The sequence below is a fragment of the Nerophis lumbriciformis genome, linkage group LG32 (genome assembly GCF_033978685.3).
Source record: "Nerophis lumbriciformis linkage group LG32, RoL_Nlum_v2.1, whole genome shotgun sequence".
In the NCBI taxonomy this organism is placed as follows: domain Eukaryota; kingdom Metazoa; phylum Chordata; class Actinopteri; order Syngnathiformes; family Syngnathidae; genus Nerophis; species Nerophis lumbriciformis.
In genome coordinates, this window is record NC_084579.2 from 999,490 (window position 1) to 1,017,753 (window position 18,264).

Here is an 18,264-nt window from a genome sequence, read left to right on the forward strand (position 1 = left end):
TTTAGTATCTTTGTTTTCTAACTGTCAACTGTCAGTTTAGTATCTTTGTTTTCTAGCTGTCAACTGTCAGTTTAGCATCTTTGTTTTCTACCTGTCAACTGTCAGTTTAGCATCTTTGTTTTCTACCTGTCAACTGTCAGTTTAGCATCTTTGTTTTCTAGCTGTCAACCGTCAGTTTAGCATCTTTGTTTTCTAGCTGTCAACTGTCAGTTTAGCATCTTTGTTTTCTAGCTGTCAACTGTCAGTTTAGCATCTTTGTTTTCTAGCTGTCAACTGTCAGTTTAGTATCTTTGTTTTCCAGCTGTCAACTGTCAGTTTAGTATCTTTGTTTTCTAGCTGTCAACTGTCAGTTTAGCATCTTTGTTTTCCAGCTGTCAACTGTCAGTTTAGTATCTTTGTTTTCCAGCTGTCAACTGTCAGTTTAGCATCTTTGTTTTCTACCTGTCAACTGTCAGTTTAGCATCTTTGTTTTCCAGCTGTCAACTGTCAGTTTAGTATCTTTGTTTTCCAGCTGTCAACTGTCAGTTTAGTATCTTTGTTTTCTACCTGTCAACTGTCAGTTTAGCATCTTTGTTTTCTACCTGTCAACTGTCAGTTTAGCATCTTTGTTTTCTACCTGTCAACCGTCAGTTTAGCATCTTTGTTTTCTAGCTGTCAACTGTCAGTTTAGCATCTTTGTTTTCTAGCTGTCAACTGTCAGTTTAGCATCTTTGTTTTCCAGCTGTCAACTGTCAGTTTAGTATCTTTGTTTTCCAGCTGTCAACTGTCAGTTTAGTATCTTTGTTTTCTAGCTGTCAACTGTCAGTTTAGCATCTTTGTTTTCTAGCTGTCAACTGTCAGTTTAGCATCTTTGTTTTCTAGCTGTCAACTGTCAGTTTAGCATCTTTGTTTTCCAGCTGTCAACTGTCAGTTTAGTATCTTTGTTTTCTAGCTGTCAACTGTCAGTTTAGCATCTTTGTTTTCCAGCTGTCAACTGTCAGTTTAGTATCTTTGTTTTCTACCTGTCAACTGTCAGTTTAGTATCTTTGTTTTCTAGCTGTCAACTGTCAGTTTAGCATCTTTGTTTTCCAGCTGTCAACTGTCAGTTTAGTATCTTTGTTTTCTACCTGTCAACTGTCAGTTTAGTATCTTTGTTTTCCAGCTGTCAACTGTCAGTTTAGTATCTTTGTTTTCTACCTGTCAACTGTCAGTTTAGTATCTTTGTTTTCCAGCTGTCAACTGTCAGTTTAGTATCTTTGTTTTCTACCTGTCAACTGTCAGTTTAGTATCTTTGTTTTCTACCTGTCAACTGTCAGTTTAGTATCTTTGTTTTCCAGCTGTCAACTGTCAGTTTAGTATCTTTGTTTTCTACCTGTCAACTGTCAGTTTAGTATCTTTGTTTTCTAGCTGTCAACTGTCAGTTTTGGCTGCTCACCGGCTCCTCATCACCACTTCAAGATGGCGGCCCAATTTCTCGCGTCACAGCAGCCAATGCTGCGTCTACTTATATAACATGTCTATGGTTTTGACCGAGGACGATGACGTCATACCGACAATCACTTCCTGTATAAAGTGTGCACGCCCGTACGATGACGTCATCGCTTCCTGTACAGTGGTGAGCGCGACGAGGTCACGTGACGTTCTACGTATGCGTCTTTGTCGAAGGAGAAAAAGCAGTCGTGACGTCATCGTGCGGTCGACATGTTCACCGGAAGACGGCGGCGTTGACTTCACGTGACAAGGAAGAAGACGCTGTTTGACTAAAAGGTACATTTGACTCCTCTCTGACGTCATTCATGAACGTGCTCGTCACGTGTCATGTCTGTAGTAGTCTTTGGTGGCGCCTGGTGCGCGAGGAGACGCTTAGAGCCAGAGGTCAAGCTAATGCTAATGCTAATGCTAATGCTAAAGCTAGCAGCGGTACTTTCGCTTTGCCAAGCAAGACTTGCTGCTTGGTGACGTCATTGTCCCCGCAGCATGGTGCTGAGGGAGATCCCCGCGGAGCACATGGCGCGACCCCTGGGCAGAAACGAGGTGCTGGGCTTGTTGTTCCGCCTGACCATATTTGGTGCCGTCACCTACTTCACCATCAAGTGGATGGTGGACGCCATCGACCCCACCCGCAAGCAGAAGGTGGAGGCTCAGAAACAGGTGAGTTGCTCGTTTCCGTGGCAACGGCTGCTATACTTGACAACCTTGAGGGGGGGTATTTCTTCTATATATATATAAATAATCTGTTGATGAATGAGTATATCTGTTGGCCAGCGTGTTGAATGGAGAAGTGTGATGTACCAAATGTGCAGGCAACATAGCAACATACCAACATAGCAACATAGCAACATACCAACATAGCAACTAGGGCTGTGAATCTTTGGGTGTCCCATGATTCCATTCAATATCCATTCTTGGGGTCACGAGTTTTTTTTCGATTCAACGCGATTCTGGATTCAAAAAGGATATTTTCCCGATTGAAAAGGATTGTCTATTCATTGAATACATTTCATCAGGATCTACTCCAGTCTGCTGACATGCAAGCAGAGTAGTAGATTTTATAATTGTAAAGAACAATGTTTTATCAACTGATTGCAATAATGTACATTTGTTTGAACTATTAAATGAAGCAAAAATATGACTTATTTGATCTTTGTGCAAATATTGGACACAGTGTGTTGTCAAGCTTATGAGATGTGATGCAAGTGTAAGCCACTATTTTTTATAAATGTCTAATGATAATGTCAATGAGGGATTTTTAATCACAAATTGTAACTAATATTGATACTGTTGTTGATAATATTCATTTTTGTTGTGTGTGGTGTTTGTGTCTCCTCTCAATTGCTGTTTATTGCACTTCTGAGTGTTGCTGGCTCGGCTTTGCTTTTGTAATTGGATTGCATTGTTATGGTATTGCTGTGTATTGTTTTGTTGGATTGATTCATTCATATAAAAAATAATAATTAAAAATTAATAAATATATAGTTTAAAAAGAAAAAAAGAATCAATTCTGAATCGCACAACGAGAGAATCGCGATTCGAGTTTGAATCGATTTTTCCCCACACCCCTAATACCAACATACCAACATACCCACAAACCCACATACCAACATACCCACATACCCACATACCAACAAACCCACATACCAACATACCCACATACCAACATACCCACATACCCACATACCAACAAACCCACATACCAACATACCCACATACCAACATACCCACAAACCCACATACCAACATACCCACATACCAACATACCCACGTACCAACATACCCACGTACCCACGTACCCACATACCCACATACCAACATACCCACATACCAACATACCAACATACCAACATACCCACATACCCACATACCAACATACCCAACATACCCACATACCCACATACCCACATACCCACATACCCACATACCAACATACCCACATACCCACATACCAACATACCAACATACCCACATACCCACATACCAACATACCCACATACACACATACCAACATACCCACATACCAAACATACCAACATACCCACATACCAACATACCCACATACCAACATACCCACATACCAACATACCCACATACCAACATACCCACATACCAACATACACCAACATACCCACATACCAACATACACCAACATACCAACATACCAACATACCCACATACCCACATACCCACATACCCACATACTCACATACACACTTACACACATACCAACGTACCCACATACACCAACATACCCACATCCCAACATACCAACATACCCACATACCAACATACACCAACATACCCACATACCAACATACACCAACATACCCACATACCACTTCCCCTTCCAGCTGTCCTGGATGAACTGAAATGATTGTTTACGATTATTTTGGAACTTGCAAGCGTACTTCTTCTTACTGGTCGTCACCATGTCTCTTCTTCTGCTTCTGCTTCGTCTCTGTTATGTTTTTGGACATTACTACTTGCCGTAGTTTTGAAGCAATGCATGATGGGAATCTGGATGTTGTGGTATTAACGTGCGGGCTGAGAAATAGCTCCGTGCCTGCCTACTTTCTGGGTTATAGATAAACCTATAGATAACTTTGTGGGTTATAGATAAACCTGTGGATAACTTTATGGGTTATAGATAAACCTATAGATAACTTTATGGGTTATAGATAAACCTATAGATAACTTTATGGGTTATAGATAAACCTATAGATAACTTTATGGGTTATAGATAAACCTATAGATAACTTTATGGGTTATAGATAAACCTATAGATAACTTTATGGGTTATAGATAAACCTATGGATAACTTTATGGGTTATTGATAAAGCTATGGATAACTTTCTGGGTTATAGATAAAGCTATGGATAACTTTCTGGGTTATAGATAAAGCTATGGATAAAGGAGACATATATAATAGTCAGGTTGTAGAGGACACTAAAGGCACGCCCCCAATATTGTTGTCTGGGTGGAAATGTGGAGAAATTGGGGAGAATGGTTATTACCCTGGGAGATTTTCAGGAGAAGCACTGAAATTGGAGAGTCTCCTGGTGAAATAATGAGGGTTGGCAAGTATGACGACTGCCCAACAACCCAGCGCTTATTCCCTCCTCTGCGTCTGACAGGCAGAGAAGTTGATGCGGCAGATTGGCGTGAAAGACGTGAAACTGTCTGAGTACGAGATGAGCATCGCTGCACACCTGGTGGACCCCCTGAGCATGCAGGTACACACACACACACACCTGGTGGACCCCCTGAGCATGCAGGTACACACACACACACACACACACACACACCTGGTGGACCCCCTGAGCATGCAGGTACACACACACACACACACACACACACACACCTGGTGGACCCCCTGAGCATGCAGGTACACACACACACACACACACACACACACCTGGTGGACCCCCTGAGCATGCAGGTACACACACACACACACACACACACACACACACACACACCTGGTGGACCCCCTGAGCATGCAGGTACACACACACACACACCTGGTGAACCCCCCTAAGCATGCAGGTACACACACACACACACACATACACACCTGGTGGACCCCCTGAGCATGCAGGTACACACACACACACACACACACACACACACACACACACACCTGGTGGACCCCCTGAGCATGCAGGTACACACACACACACACACCTGGTGAACCCCCCTAAGCATGCAGGTACACACACACACACACACATACACACCTGGTGGACCCCCTGAGCATGCAGGCACACACACACACACACATACCTGGTGAACCCCCCTGAGCATGCAGGCACACACACACACACACACACACCTGGTGGACCCCCTGAGCATGCAGGCACACACACACAGCCACAGGTTGTGCAAGAGCAGTAAGGGGTGCATGTGCAGATCACCTGGCGGGACATCGGGGGTCTGGATGAGGTCATCACAGAGCTCCAGGAGACCGTCATCCTGCCCGTCCAGAAGCGTCATCTCTTCCCCTCCTCCAGGCTGCTGCAGCCCCCCAAAGGTGGCACACATCCCGTCATGCCCCCACGTGCCCACCTGACCTTGTGCTGACCACAGGTGTCCTGCTCCACGGACCACCCGGCTGTGGCAAGACCCTCATCGCCAAGGCCACCGCCAAGGAGGCGGGCTTTCGCTTCATCAACCTGCAGCCCAGCACGCTGACGGACAAATGGTACGGAGAATCTCAGAAACTCTCCGCCGCCGTCTTCTCATTGGCTGTCAAACTGCAGCCTTCCATCATCTTCATCGACGAGATAGGTTGGACACACACACACACACACACACACACACACACACACACACACACACACACACACAGCAGGACAATGAGGCTCAAACAGGTTGTGTGTGTGTGTGTGTGTGTGTGTGTGTGTGTTGTCAGACTCCTTCCTGAGAAATCGCTCCAGTTCAGACCACGAAGCCACAGCCATGATGAAGGCCCAGTTCATGAGTCTGTGGGACGGTCTGGACACTGACCACCACTGTCAGGTGAGCACTCACCTGTTGTGTTGTTGTCAACCACATCATGGATGTAACATCAATGTACAAACACACACAACACATGTCATCTGTTGTGTTGTTGTGAAGGACATCATGGATGTAACATCAATGTACAAACACACACAACACATGTCATCTGTTGTGTTGTTGTGAAGGACATGATGTACAAACAGTGGAAATTGTGGCTTTACTCGCCAAGCTGAGAAGAACAGCACAACACACTTCCCCTTCACAATAATAGCACGGAGCATCACATCCGGTCTGACTACGCTAACAAAATAAAGGTTTCAAAAAAGTATAATATACTTAAAGCACTTACACAATGATTATGCTTTGACCCAAAATATGGGTCAAATAACACATCCTCACATGTATGGATACAATACATCTTTGACCCATATTATGGGTCAAATAACATCCTCACATGTATGGATACAATACATCTTTGACCCATATTTTGGGTCAAAGATGTATTGTGCCCATACGTGTGAGGATGTTATTTGACCCATAATATGGGTCAAAGATGTATTGTACCATACATGTGAGGATGTTATTTGACCCATAATATGGGTCAAAGATGTATTGTACCCATACGTGTGAGGATGTTATTTGACCCATAATATGGGTCAAAGATGTATTGTGCCCATACATGTGAGGATGTTATTTGACCCATAATATGGGTCAAAGATGTATTGTACCCATACGTGTGAGGATGTTATTTGACCCATAATATGGGTCAAAGATGTATTGTACCCATACATGTGAGGATGTGTTATTTGGTGGTAAAATAGGTGTAAAACTAAGTGGAAAAGGTAAAACAGAATACAAATGTTTATATGATTAATTTCTGTGACTAGTATTATTTTACTTGTGGTTTATTCCTGACTAATTTATATCCTTTGTTTTCAAAAGTATGTTGGAAGTTGACTTTTGGTTGTACAATAAATAATGAATGAATAATCCTCCTAATCCTGATTTCAATATCAAGTTTGGGAATATTATTTTTGCCATAATCTTTGAGCCCGATGCTATGCTATGTTATTGTATGCTATGCTATGCTATGTTATTTTATGCTATGCTATGCTGTGTTATTTTATGCTATGCTATTTTAGGCTATGTTATTGTATGCTATGCAATGCTGTGTTATTTTATGCTATGCTATTTTAGGCTATGTTATTGTATGCTATGCTATGTTATTGTATGCTATGCTATACTATGTTATTGTATGCTATGCAATGCTATGTTATTAGACTTAGACAAACTTTATGATCCACAAGGGAAATTGTTCCACACAGTAGCTCAGTTACAATGATGGAAAGTATAAGGATGGAAAGTGTAAGGATGGAAAGGACAATGCAGGTATAAATAGACTCATATAGCGATAAAAAAAATCTAACATATATACGAAAATATACATAATATATGTACAGAATAATATATATACAGATATATTATATTATATCTATAACATATACACAATATATACCAATTATTTAATGCTATGCTATGTTATTTTATGCTATGCTATGCTAAAACAACACTTGTCAGGTGATCGTCATGGGCGCCACCAACCGTCCACAAGATCTAGACTCGGCCATCTTGAGGAGGATGCCCACCAGATTCCACATCAACCAGCCGGTACTCACAACTTGTCTACACTACACTACTCACTTGTCTACACTACACTACTTTGTCTACACTACACTACTCACTTGTCTACACTACACTACTCACTTGTCTACACTACACTACTCTCTTGTCTACACTACACTACTCTCTTGTCTACACTACACTACTCTCTTGTCTACACTACACTACTCTCTTGTCTACACTACACTACTCTCTTGTCTACACTACACTACTCTCTTGTCTACACTACACTACTCACTTGTCTACACTACACTACTCACTTGTCTACACTACACTACTCTCTTGTCTACACTACACTACTCTCTTGTCTACACTACACTACTCTCTTGTCTACACTACACTACTCTCTTGTCTACACTACACTACTCTCTTGTCTACACTACTCTCTTGTCTACACTACACTACTCACTTGTCTACACTACACTACTCTCTTGTCTACACTACACTACTCACTTGTCTACACTACACTACTCTCTTGTCTACACTACACTACTCTCTTGTCTACACTACACTACTCTCTTGTCTACACTACACTACTCTCTTGTCTACACTACACTACTCACTTGTCTACACTACACTACTCACTTGTCTACACTACACTACTCTCTTGTCTACACTACACTACTCACTTGTCTACACTACACTACTCACTTGTCTACACTACACTACTCACTTGTCTACACTACACTACTCTCTTGTCTACACTACACTACTCTCTTGTCTACACTACACTACTCTCTTGTCTACACTACACTACTCACTTGTCTACACTACACTACTCTCTTGTCTACACTACACTACTCTCTTGTCTACACTACACTACTCTCTTGTCTACACTACACTACTCTCTTGTCTACACTACACTACTCTCTTGTCTACACTACACTACTCACTTGTCTACACTACACTACTCACTTGTCTACACTACACTACTCTCTTGTCTACACTACACTACTCACTTGTCTACACTACACTACTCTCTTGTCTACACTACACTACTCACTTGTCTACACTACACTACTCACTTGTCTACACTACACTACTCTCTTGTCTACACTACACTACTCTCTTGTCTACACTACACTACTCTCTTGTCTACACTACACTACTCTCTTGTCTACACTACACTACTCTCTTGTCTACACTACACTACTCACTTGTCTACACTACACTACTCACTTGTCTACACTACACTACTCACTTGTCTACACTACACTACTCTCTTGTCTACACTACACTACTCACTTGTCTACACTACACTACTCACTTGTCTACACTACACTACTCACTTGTCTACACTACACTACTCACTTGTCTACACTACACTACTCTCTTGTCTACACTACACTACTCTCTTGTCTACACTACTCACTTGTCTACACTACACTACTCTCTTGTCTACACTACACTACTGTCTTGTCTACACTACACTACTCTGTCTACACTACACTACTCTCTTGTCTACACTACACTACTCTCTTGTCTACACTACACTACTCACTTGTCTACACTACACTACTCTCTTGTCTACACTACACTACTCTCTTGTCTACACTACACTACTCTCTTGTCTACACTACACTACTCACTTGTCTACACTACACTACTCTCTTGTCTACACTACACTACTCTCTTGTCTACACTACACTACTCACTTGTCTACACTACACTACTCTCTTGTCTACACTACACTACTCTCTTGTCTACACTACACTACTCACTTGTCTACACTACACTACTCTCTTGTCTACACTACACTACTCACTTGTCTACACTACACTACTCACTTGTCTACACTACACTACTCACTTGTCTACACTACACTACTCACTTGTCTACACTACACTACTCTCTTGTCTACACTACACTACTCACTTGTCTACACTACACTACTCTCTTGTCTACACTACACTACTCACTTGTCTACACTACACTACTCTCTTGTCTACACTACACTACTCACTTGTCTACACTACACTACTCACTTGTCTACACTACACTACTCTCTTGTCTACACTACACTACTCACTTGTCTACACTACACTACTCTCTTGTCTACACTACACTACTCTCTTGTCTACACTACACTACTCACTTGTCTACACTACACTACTCTCTTGTCTACACTACACTACTGTCTTGTCTACACTACACTACTCTCTTGTCTACACTACACTACTCTCTTGTCTACACTACACTACTCTCTTGTCTACACTACACTACTCACTTGTCTACACTACACTACTCACTTGTCTACACTACACTACTCTCTTGTCTACACTACACTACTCTCTTGTCTACACTACACTACTCTCTTGTCTACACTACACTACTCACTTGTCTACACTACACTACTCACTTGTCTACACTACACTACTCACTTGTCTACACTACACTACTCACTTGTCTACACTACACTACTCACTTGTCTACACTACACTACTCTCTTGTCTACACTACACTACTCACTTGTCTACACCACACCTCCATATTGAGTGTGTGTGTGTTTGTGTGTTTGTGTGTGTGTTAGGGCGTGCATCAGCGAGAACACATCCTCAAACTGATCCTGGAAAACGAGAGTGTGAGTAAAGTCTGCTGGCTGCACACACACCTGGCGGCCATCTTGGTCCTCACACACACACACACACCTGGCGGCCATCTTGGTCCTCACACACACACACCTGACGGCCATCTTGGTCCTCACACAGGTAGACCAGCAGGTGCAACTCTCCCAGGTTGCCAAGGAAACGGAGGGATTCTCAGGAAGTGACCTGAGAGAAATGTGTCGTGATGCTGCCCTGCTGTGTGTGCGGGACTTTGTACACCTTCCTGCTGACAGGTAAGTCACACTACTTCCTCTTTCTCACTACACTACTTCCTCTTTCTCACTACACTACTTCCTGTGTCTCACTACACTACTTCCTCTTTATCATTACACTACTTCCTCTTTATCATTACACTACTTCCTCTTTCTCACTACACTACTTCCTCTTTATCATTACACTACTTCCTCTTTCTCACTACACTACTTCCTCTTTGTCACTGCACTACTTCCTGTGTTTCACTACACTACTTCCTCTTTGTCACTACTCTACTTCCTGTGTTTCACTACACTACTTCCTCTTTCTCACTACACTACTTCCTGTGTTCCACTACACTACTTCCTCTTTGTCACTACTCTACTTCCTGTGTTTCACTACACTACTTCCTCTTTCTCACTACACTACTTCCTGTGTTTCACTACACTACTTCCTCTTTATCATTACACTACTTCCTCTTTCTCACTACACTACTTCCTGTGTTCCACTACACTACTTCCTCTTTGTCACTACTCTACTTCCTGTGTTTCACTACACTACTTCCTCTGTCACTACATTACTTCCTGTGTCTCACTACACTATTTCCTGTGTCTCACTATACTACTTCCTCTTTGTCACTACACTACTTCCTGTGTCACTACACTACTTCCTACTTCCTGTGAGTCACTACACTACTTCCTGTGTCACTACACTACTTCCTACTTCCTGTGTGTCACTACACTAATTTCTGGTTCACTACACTACTTCTTTTGTCACTACACTACTTCCTGTTTCTCAACTTGCCAGTACACAACTTCCTGTTTGTCAATTGCTAGTACACAACTTCCTGTTTGTGAACTTGCCAGTACACAACTTCCTGTTTGTCAAGTTGCCAGTACACAACTTCCTGTTTGTCAAGTTGCCAGTACACAACTTCCTGTTTGTCAAGTTGCCAGCGCACAACTTCCTGTTTGTCTACTTGCCAGTGCACAACTTCCTGTTTGTCAAGTTGCCAGTACACAACTTCCTGTTTGTCAAGTTGCCAGTACACAACTTCCTGTTTGTCAAGTTGCCAGTACACAACTTCCTGTTTGTCAAGTTGCCAGTACACAACTTCCTGTTTGTCAAGTTGCCAGTACACAACTTCCTGTTTGTCAAGTTGCCAGTACACAACTTCCTGTTTGTGGCTTTCAGCCCGTCGGAAGATTTCATTCGTCCAATCCACACGTCGGACTTGCAGCGGGCCATCGCCAAGATGAAGAAATCCAAGATGGCGGGTGGTCACGGCGCCTTGCTACACGCCGCTCTGGACTGAGCACAACTTTCACCTCGGCCCGCTGGTTCGATTCCCTCTGGCTTTTATGTGCCTTTGTTACTTTTCTTTTTTTTGAGCCTTTAAATGTCCGCTTGCTCACTATTTGCAGGCCACGCCCACCTGTCGTTTGGTCATTTGATGTGGAATTCTGAAAGCTTTTATTTTGACGAGTAATAAAGCAACTTAAGCCTGTCAGACATTTTGTTTAGCAAATGTTTTCTTTCACATTAAAGTAGAAAAGTCTTTTATTGTGAAAAGACTGGGAGCGTGCCTCATAGCTCCGTGTTGGGTCCTCGTCCGCCGTGGGCGCCGTGACACTCTTTATGGAAGTCGCAGCCGTCCAGCAGGTGGCGGTACGCCGCGCGGACGTCACGGTAGAGCGGCGCGTCCTCTGCCCACAGTCCCGGGAATCGAACGGGGGTCTCGTTGACGAGCAACTGAAGTCGGGGTCCTCGCTGGCAGTCGTAGAGCACGAAGAGCACGTTGGCGGCGTACGGGACGATCTTGCTTGTTCGGAACGTTCGACCTGAGAAGAAACAAAGGCTCACGTTGCCATGGAAACACAGCGGCTACTTCTTACCGTGCTGTGCGTGGTAGTTGTCTGCAGTGGGCGGAGCCTGGTCCTTGTAAAGTCCCAGCAGGGCGAGGAGGGGGAGGAGCGTCTCTGCGTGGCCAATCAGAATGGAGGCGGGCTCTGGGGGCGCCTCTGAGGACCTGATTGACAGCAACTGGATTTCTTTATTGGGACTTTTAATGTGAAAGTGCGTCTGACTGACCTGCGGGGTCGTCCCGCCTTGTCCAGAGTCCTGAAGATGTGATGAAAGAGTGGACAGCTGGACAGGCTGTTGATGGCGTGACCGTGCGCACGCTTCCAGTACTGCTTCAGGTCCAACTTGTACTCCAGAACCTGCCGGGAGAACCGCAGGTTTTGTACTCCAGAACCTGCCGGGAGAACCGCAGGTTTTGTAGTCCAGAACCTGCTGGGAGAACTGCAGGTTTTGTAGTCCAGAACCTGTCAGGAAAACCGCAGGTTTTGAAGTCCAGAACCTGCTGGGAGAACCGCAGGTTTTGTAGTCCAGAACCTGCTGGGAGAACCACAGGTTTTGTACTCCAGAACCTGTCGGGAAAACCGCAGGTTTTGTACTTCAGAACCTTCCGGGAGAACCACAGGTTTTGTACTCCAGAACCTGTCGGGAAAACCGCAGGTTTTGTACTTCAGAACCTTCTGGGAGAACCACAGGTTTTGTAGTCCAGAACCTGTGGGGAAAACCGCAGGTTTTGTACTCCAGAACCTTCCAGGAGAACCACAGGTTTTGTACTCCAGAACCTGTTGGGAAAACCGCAGGTTTTGTACTTCAGAACCTTCCGGGAGAATCACAGGTTTTGTACTCCAGAACCTTCTGGGAGAACCACAGGTTTTGTAGTCCAGAACATGTCGGGAAAACCGCAGGTTTTGTAGTCCAGAACCTGCCGAGAGAACCGCAGGTTTTGTACTCCAGAACCTGTTGGGAAAACCGCAGGTTTTGTAGTCCAGAACCTGCTGGGAGAACCACAGGTTTTGTAGTCCAGAACCTGTGGGGAAAACCGCAGGTTTTGTACTCCAGAACCTGTCGGGAAAACCGCAGGTTTTGTACTTCAGAACCTTCCGGGAGAATCACAGGTTTTGTACTCCAGAACCTTCTGGGAGAACCACAGGTTTTGTAGTCCAGAACCTGTGGGGAAAAGGGCAGGTTTTGGTAGTCCAGAAGCTGGCGAGAGAAGCGCAGGTTTTGGCGGTGTCACCTGAGCGTCGTCCTGGTCAAAGAGGAAGCACCAGGGCGAGTGTTGGGACTTGATGGCCAGCTCGTAGGAGCACAAGAAGAACGCCGCCTCCAGCAGATCTACAGGAAATGAACTTTATTGTACAGGAAATGAAGTTTGGCGCGTGCGTCGCTACGGTAACCTGCTGTCAAGCTGTCGCCAGGAAGGCCGAGTTTGTCCGCCACCTTGGTCCTCACGCCGTCCATCTCCTGGCCGTCTTGGAACTTGTGGACCTCGGCCAGCGCCGTGTGGTTCTTCTCCACGCCCTCCACGTAACCAGGGCAACGCTCAAAGGAGCGCAGCAGCTGGTCGTCCACTCTGTGGCTGTAGTCGACGTCTGAGGAGGAGGAGGAGGAGGTTCTTTAGGAGGAGAGCAGAGGAACATGACCATGGACTTGGTGCAGGCCTACGTGACAGGTGTGCTTGCAGGTGAAGTCCTTCCTGGAAAGCTTCCACGCTGCTGACACAGCGATGCTTGGAGCTGCTCAGCAGCTGGACACGCCCCCTGCGCACTGGCTCCTCCCCCAGCAGAGAAGGTAAGAGCAGGGAGAGACGCCTGGCCAGGTGACGCATGTCTTCTCTACCTTTGTGGACCAGCTCACCTGGGGGACAACTTTCATCACTTCCAGCCGCAAACACTGACATTCTTTAAACGTGCACAACTTCAACATTGTTGCATGTATACACAACTCTTATTCTAGCACAAGTCTCACTGTGTGTCTGTAATCTATTATTGGAACAAGTCTCACTGTGTGTCTGTAATCTATTATTGGAACAAGTCTCACTGTGTGTCTGTAATCTATTATTGGAACAAGTCTCACTGTGTGTCTGTAATCTATTTTTGGAACAAGTCTCACTGTGTGTCCTGTGTGTCCTTTGCTCAAAAGACCTAACCTCGACCCTGACCTCATGGTAAACTACCGACCGGTGTCCCACCTTCCGTTTATCTCGGAAATCCTCGAAAAAATTGTCGCACAGCAGCTAAATGAACACTTAGTGTCTAACAATCTCTGTGAACCTTTTCAATCCGGTTTCAGGGCAAATCACTCTATGGAGACAGCCCTCGCAAAAATGACTAAATATCTACTGCTAACGATGGATTCTGATGTGTCATCTATGTTGCTGCTTCTTCATCTTAGCGCTGCTTTCCATACCGTCGATCATAATATTTTATTAGAGCGTATCAAAACACGTATTGGTATGTCAGACTTAGCTTTGTCGTGGTTTAACTCTTATCTTACTGACAGGATGCAATGCGTCTCCCATAATAATGTGACCTCGGACTATGTTAAGGTAACGTGCGGAGTTCCTCAGGGTTCGGTTCTTGGCCCTGCACTCTTAAGTATTTACATGCTGCCGCTAGGCGACATCATACGCAAATACGGTGTTAGCTTTCATTGTTATGCTGATGACACCCAACTCTACATGCCCCTAAAGCTGACCAACACGCCGGATTGTAGTCAGCTGGAGGCGTGTCTTAATGACATTAAACAATGGATGTCCGCTAACTTCTTGCAACTCAACACTAAGAAAACGGAAATGCTGATTATCGGTCCTGCTAAACACCGACATTTATTTGATAATACCACCTTAACATTTGACAACCAAACAATTATACACCTATTTAATAATACCACCTTAACATTTGACAACCAAACAATTACACAAAGCGACTCAGTAAAGAATCTGGGTATTATCTTCCACCCAACTCTCTCCTTTGAGTCACACATTAAGAGTGTTACTAAAACAACTCTCTCATTTGAGTCACACATTAAGAGTGTTACTAAAACAACTCTCTCCTTTGAGTCACACATTAAGAGTGTTACTAAAACAACTCTCTCCTTTGAGTCACACATTAAGAGTGTTACTAAAACGGCCTTCTTTCATCTCCGTAATATCGCTAAAATTCGTTCTATTTTATCCACTAGCGACGCTGAGATCATTATTCATGCGTTCGTTACGTCTCGTCTCCATTACTGTAACCTATTATTTTCGGGTCTCCCTATGTCTAGCATGAAAAGATTACAGTTGGTACAAAATGCGGCTGCTAGACTTTTGACAAGAACAAGAAAGTTTGATCATATTACGCCTATACTGTATATACCTTTATATACATATATACATATATATATACCTATACTGGCTCACCTGCACTGGCTTCCTGTGCACTTAAGATGCAACTTTAAGGTTTTACTACTTACGTATAAAATACTACACGGTCTAGCTCCTTCCTATCTTGTCGATTGCATTGTACCATATGTCCCGGCAAGAAATCTGCGTTCAAAGAACTCCGGCTTATTAGTGATTCCCAGAGCCCAAAAAAAGTCTGCGGGCTGTAGAGCGTTTTCTATTGGGGCTCCAGTACTATGGAATGCCCTCCCGGTAACAGAGATGCTACCTCAGTAGAAGCATTTAAGTCCCATCTCAAAACTCATTTGTATACTCTAGCCTTTAAATAGACCCCCTCTTTTTTAGACCAGTTGATCTGCCGTTTCTTTTCTTTTCTCCTCTGCTCCCCCATATCCCTTGTGGAAGGGGAGACACACAGGTCCGGTGGCCATGGATGAAGTGCTGGCTGTCCAGGGTCGGGACCCAGGGTGGACCACTCGCCTGTGTATCGGTTGGGAACATCTCTGCGCTGCCGACCCGTCTCCGCTCGGGATGGTTTCCTGCTGACCCCACTGTGGACTGGACTCTTACTGTTATGCTGGATCCACTATGGACTGGACTCTCACAATATTATGTTAGACCCACTCGACATCCGTTGCATTCAGTCTCCCCTAGAGGGGGGGGGGGGGGGGGGGGTTTACCCACATATGCGGTCCTCTCCAAAGTTTCTCATAGTCATTCACATCGACGTCCCACTGGGGTGAGTTTTTCCTTGCCCTTATGTGGGCTCTGTACCGAGGATGTTGTTGTGGCTTGTGCAGCCCTTTGAGACACTTGTGATTTAGGGCTATATAAATAAACATTGATTGATTGATTGACAGACTTGTAGCAACATGTCAGCGTGTGTGTATTGCATGATTGTGTGTGTATTGCATGATTGTGTGTGTATTGCATGATTGTGTGTGTATTGCATGATTGAATACCGTGACGTCACTCACCGTCCATGTCGTCAGTGTACCACATCCGCCAGCCGTCCAGGATGTCCCGCCTCCAAGACGTCCACTCTTGCGGCCTTTGGCTCCGGAGCAAGTCGCTCAGCTTCCGGATGGCGCGGACGTTGTTGACGGTCGGGTAGCGGCTGCCGTGCCGGACCAGGGCGCTCACATGGACCGGGGAGCAGCGCTCGGTGGCCGGAGGCCGCAGAATGGAGTGGTTGACGGCCAAGATGTCGGCCAGCAGGTGCGGGTTCACCTCCTCGTAGCGGCTTTTAGTCCCGAAGTGAGCGGCGATGTTGATATTGTTGTTAATGTTGGTGTTGATATTGTTGTTATTGATGTTGGCCACGTCCGCGGAAGTCACGACGATGTGCAGAAGGAAGTGCAAGAAGAACATTTCTTCTCTTGGAAAATGGCGCTAATTAGCAAAGCATTTCACTCTTTTCTCTTCAGCAAAGTCCCGCCTTTATTTATTCTGCTTCCGCTTTGCTGACCTTTCACCTCTGCGCTTTCTCTTCCGGCTTGGACGACCAATTATTACAAATAAAGAAATAATAATAATAATAAAACTAGTCCGGACAATTTGACAAAATACTTTCGATCATTGCGAACTTTATTGACCATGTTTATTTATGAATACATATTTACTCTATTGACCATGTTTATGAATACATATTTACTCTATTGACGATGTTTATTTATACATATTTACTCTATTGACGATGTTTAATTATTAATACATATTTACTCTACTGACAATATTTATTATACATATTTACGCTATTGACGATTTTTATTTATGAATACATATTTACCCTATTGACGATGTTTATTTATTAATACATATTTACTCTTTTGACGATGTTTATTGATACATATTTACTCTATTGACGATGTTTATTAATACATATTTACTCTATTGACGATGTTTATTAATACATATTTACTCTATTGACGATGTTTAATTATTAATACATATTTACTCTATTGACGATGTTTAATACATATTTACGCTATTGACGATGTTTAATTATTAATACATATTTACTCTACTGACAATATTTATTAATACATATTTACGCTATTGACGATTTTTATTTATGAATACATATTTACTCTATTGACGATGTTTATTAATACATATTTACTCTATTGACCATGTTTATTAATACATATTTACTCTATTGACGATGTTTATTAATACATATTTACTCTATTGACGATGTTTATTTATATATATTTACTCTATTGACAATGTTTAATTATTAATACATATTTACTCTATTGACGATGTTTATTAATACATATTTACTCTATTGACGATGTTTAATTATTAATACATATTTACTCTATTGACGATGTTTAATACATATTCACGCTATTGACGATGTTTAATTATTAATACATATTTACTCTACTGACAATATTTATTAATACATATTTACTCTATTGACGATTTTTATTTATGAATACATATTTACTCTATTGACGATGTTTATTAATACATGTTTATTTATTGAGGATGTTTAATTATTAATACATATTTTCAAATTTTCCGCTTTCTGTACTACAAAATAAAAGCAGCAACTCAATC

At 43.3% G+C, this 18,264-nt stretch overlaps 2 protein-coding genes across 4 annotated transcripts; one reads left to right on the forward strand and one right to left on the reverse strand.

Moving 5' to 3' along the window:
* The first annotated feature begins 1,554 nt into the window (after window positions 1-1,554).
* Window positions 1,555-11,961, forward strand: atad1b (ATPase family AAA domain containing 1b). Of its 2 annotated transcripts, XM_061981193.2 has the most exons (10): window positions 1,555-1,746; window positions 1,956-2,130; window positions 4,608-4,706; window positions 5,383-5,503; window positions 5,560-5,760; window positions 5,885-5,991; window positions 7,552-7,641; window positions 10,184-10,234; window positions 10,362-10,492; window positions 11,646-11,961. In XM_061981193.2, the coding sequence occupies exons 2-10, from the start codon at window positions 1,957-1,959 to the stop codon at window positions 11,764-11,766; spliced, it is 1,095 nt and encodes a 364-aa protein (XP_061837177.1). In that variant the 5' UTR covers window positions 1,555-1,746; window position 1,956; the 3' UTR covers window positions 11,767-11,961. The 2 variants fall into 2 exon arrangements, with proteins under 2 accessions (XP_061837177.1, XP_061837179.1); XM_061981195.2 differs by lacking the exons at window positions 1,555-1,746; window positions 1,956-2,130; window positions 4,608-4,706 and adding an exon at window positions 5,292-5,329.
* Window positions 11,962-12,010: 49 nt separating this feature from the next.
* Window positions 12,011-17,163, reverse strand: minpp1b (multiple inositol-polyphosphate phosphatase 1b). Of its 2 annotated transcripts, XM_061981191.2 has the most exons (7): window positions 16,674-17,155; window positions 13,977-14,168; window positions 13,709-13,903; window positions 13,549-13,646; window positions 12,543-12,673; window positions 12,347-12,480; window positions 12,011-12,292 (listed from the first exon to the last, which is right to left on the reverse strand). In XM_061981191.2, the coding sequence occupies exons 1-7, from the start codon at window positions 17,065-17,067 to the stop codon at window positions 12,039-12,041; spliced, it is 1,398 nt and encodes a 465-aa protein (XP_061837175.1). In that variant the 5' UTR covers window positions 17,068-17,155; the 3' UTR covers window positions 12,011-12,038. The 2 variants fall into 2 exon arrangements, with proteins under 2 accessions (XP_061837175.1, XP_061837176.1); XM_061981192.2 differs by lacking the exons at window positions 12,011-12,292; window positions 12,347-12,480 and having other exon boundaries at window positions 12,562-13,478; window positions 16,674-17,163.
* Between the last annotated feature and the right edge of the window lie 1,101 nt (window positions 17,164-18,264).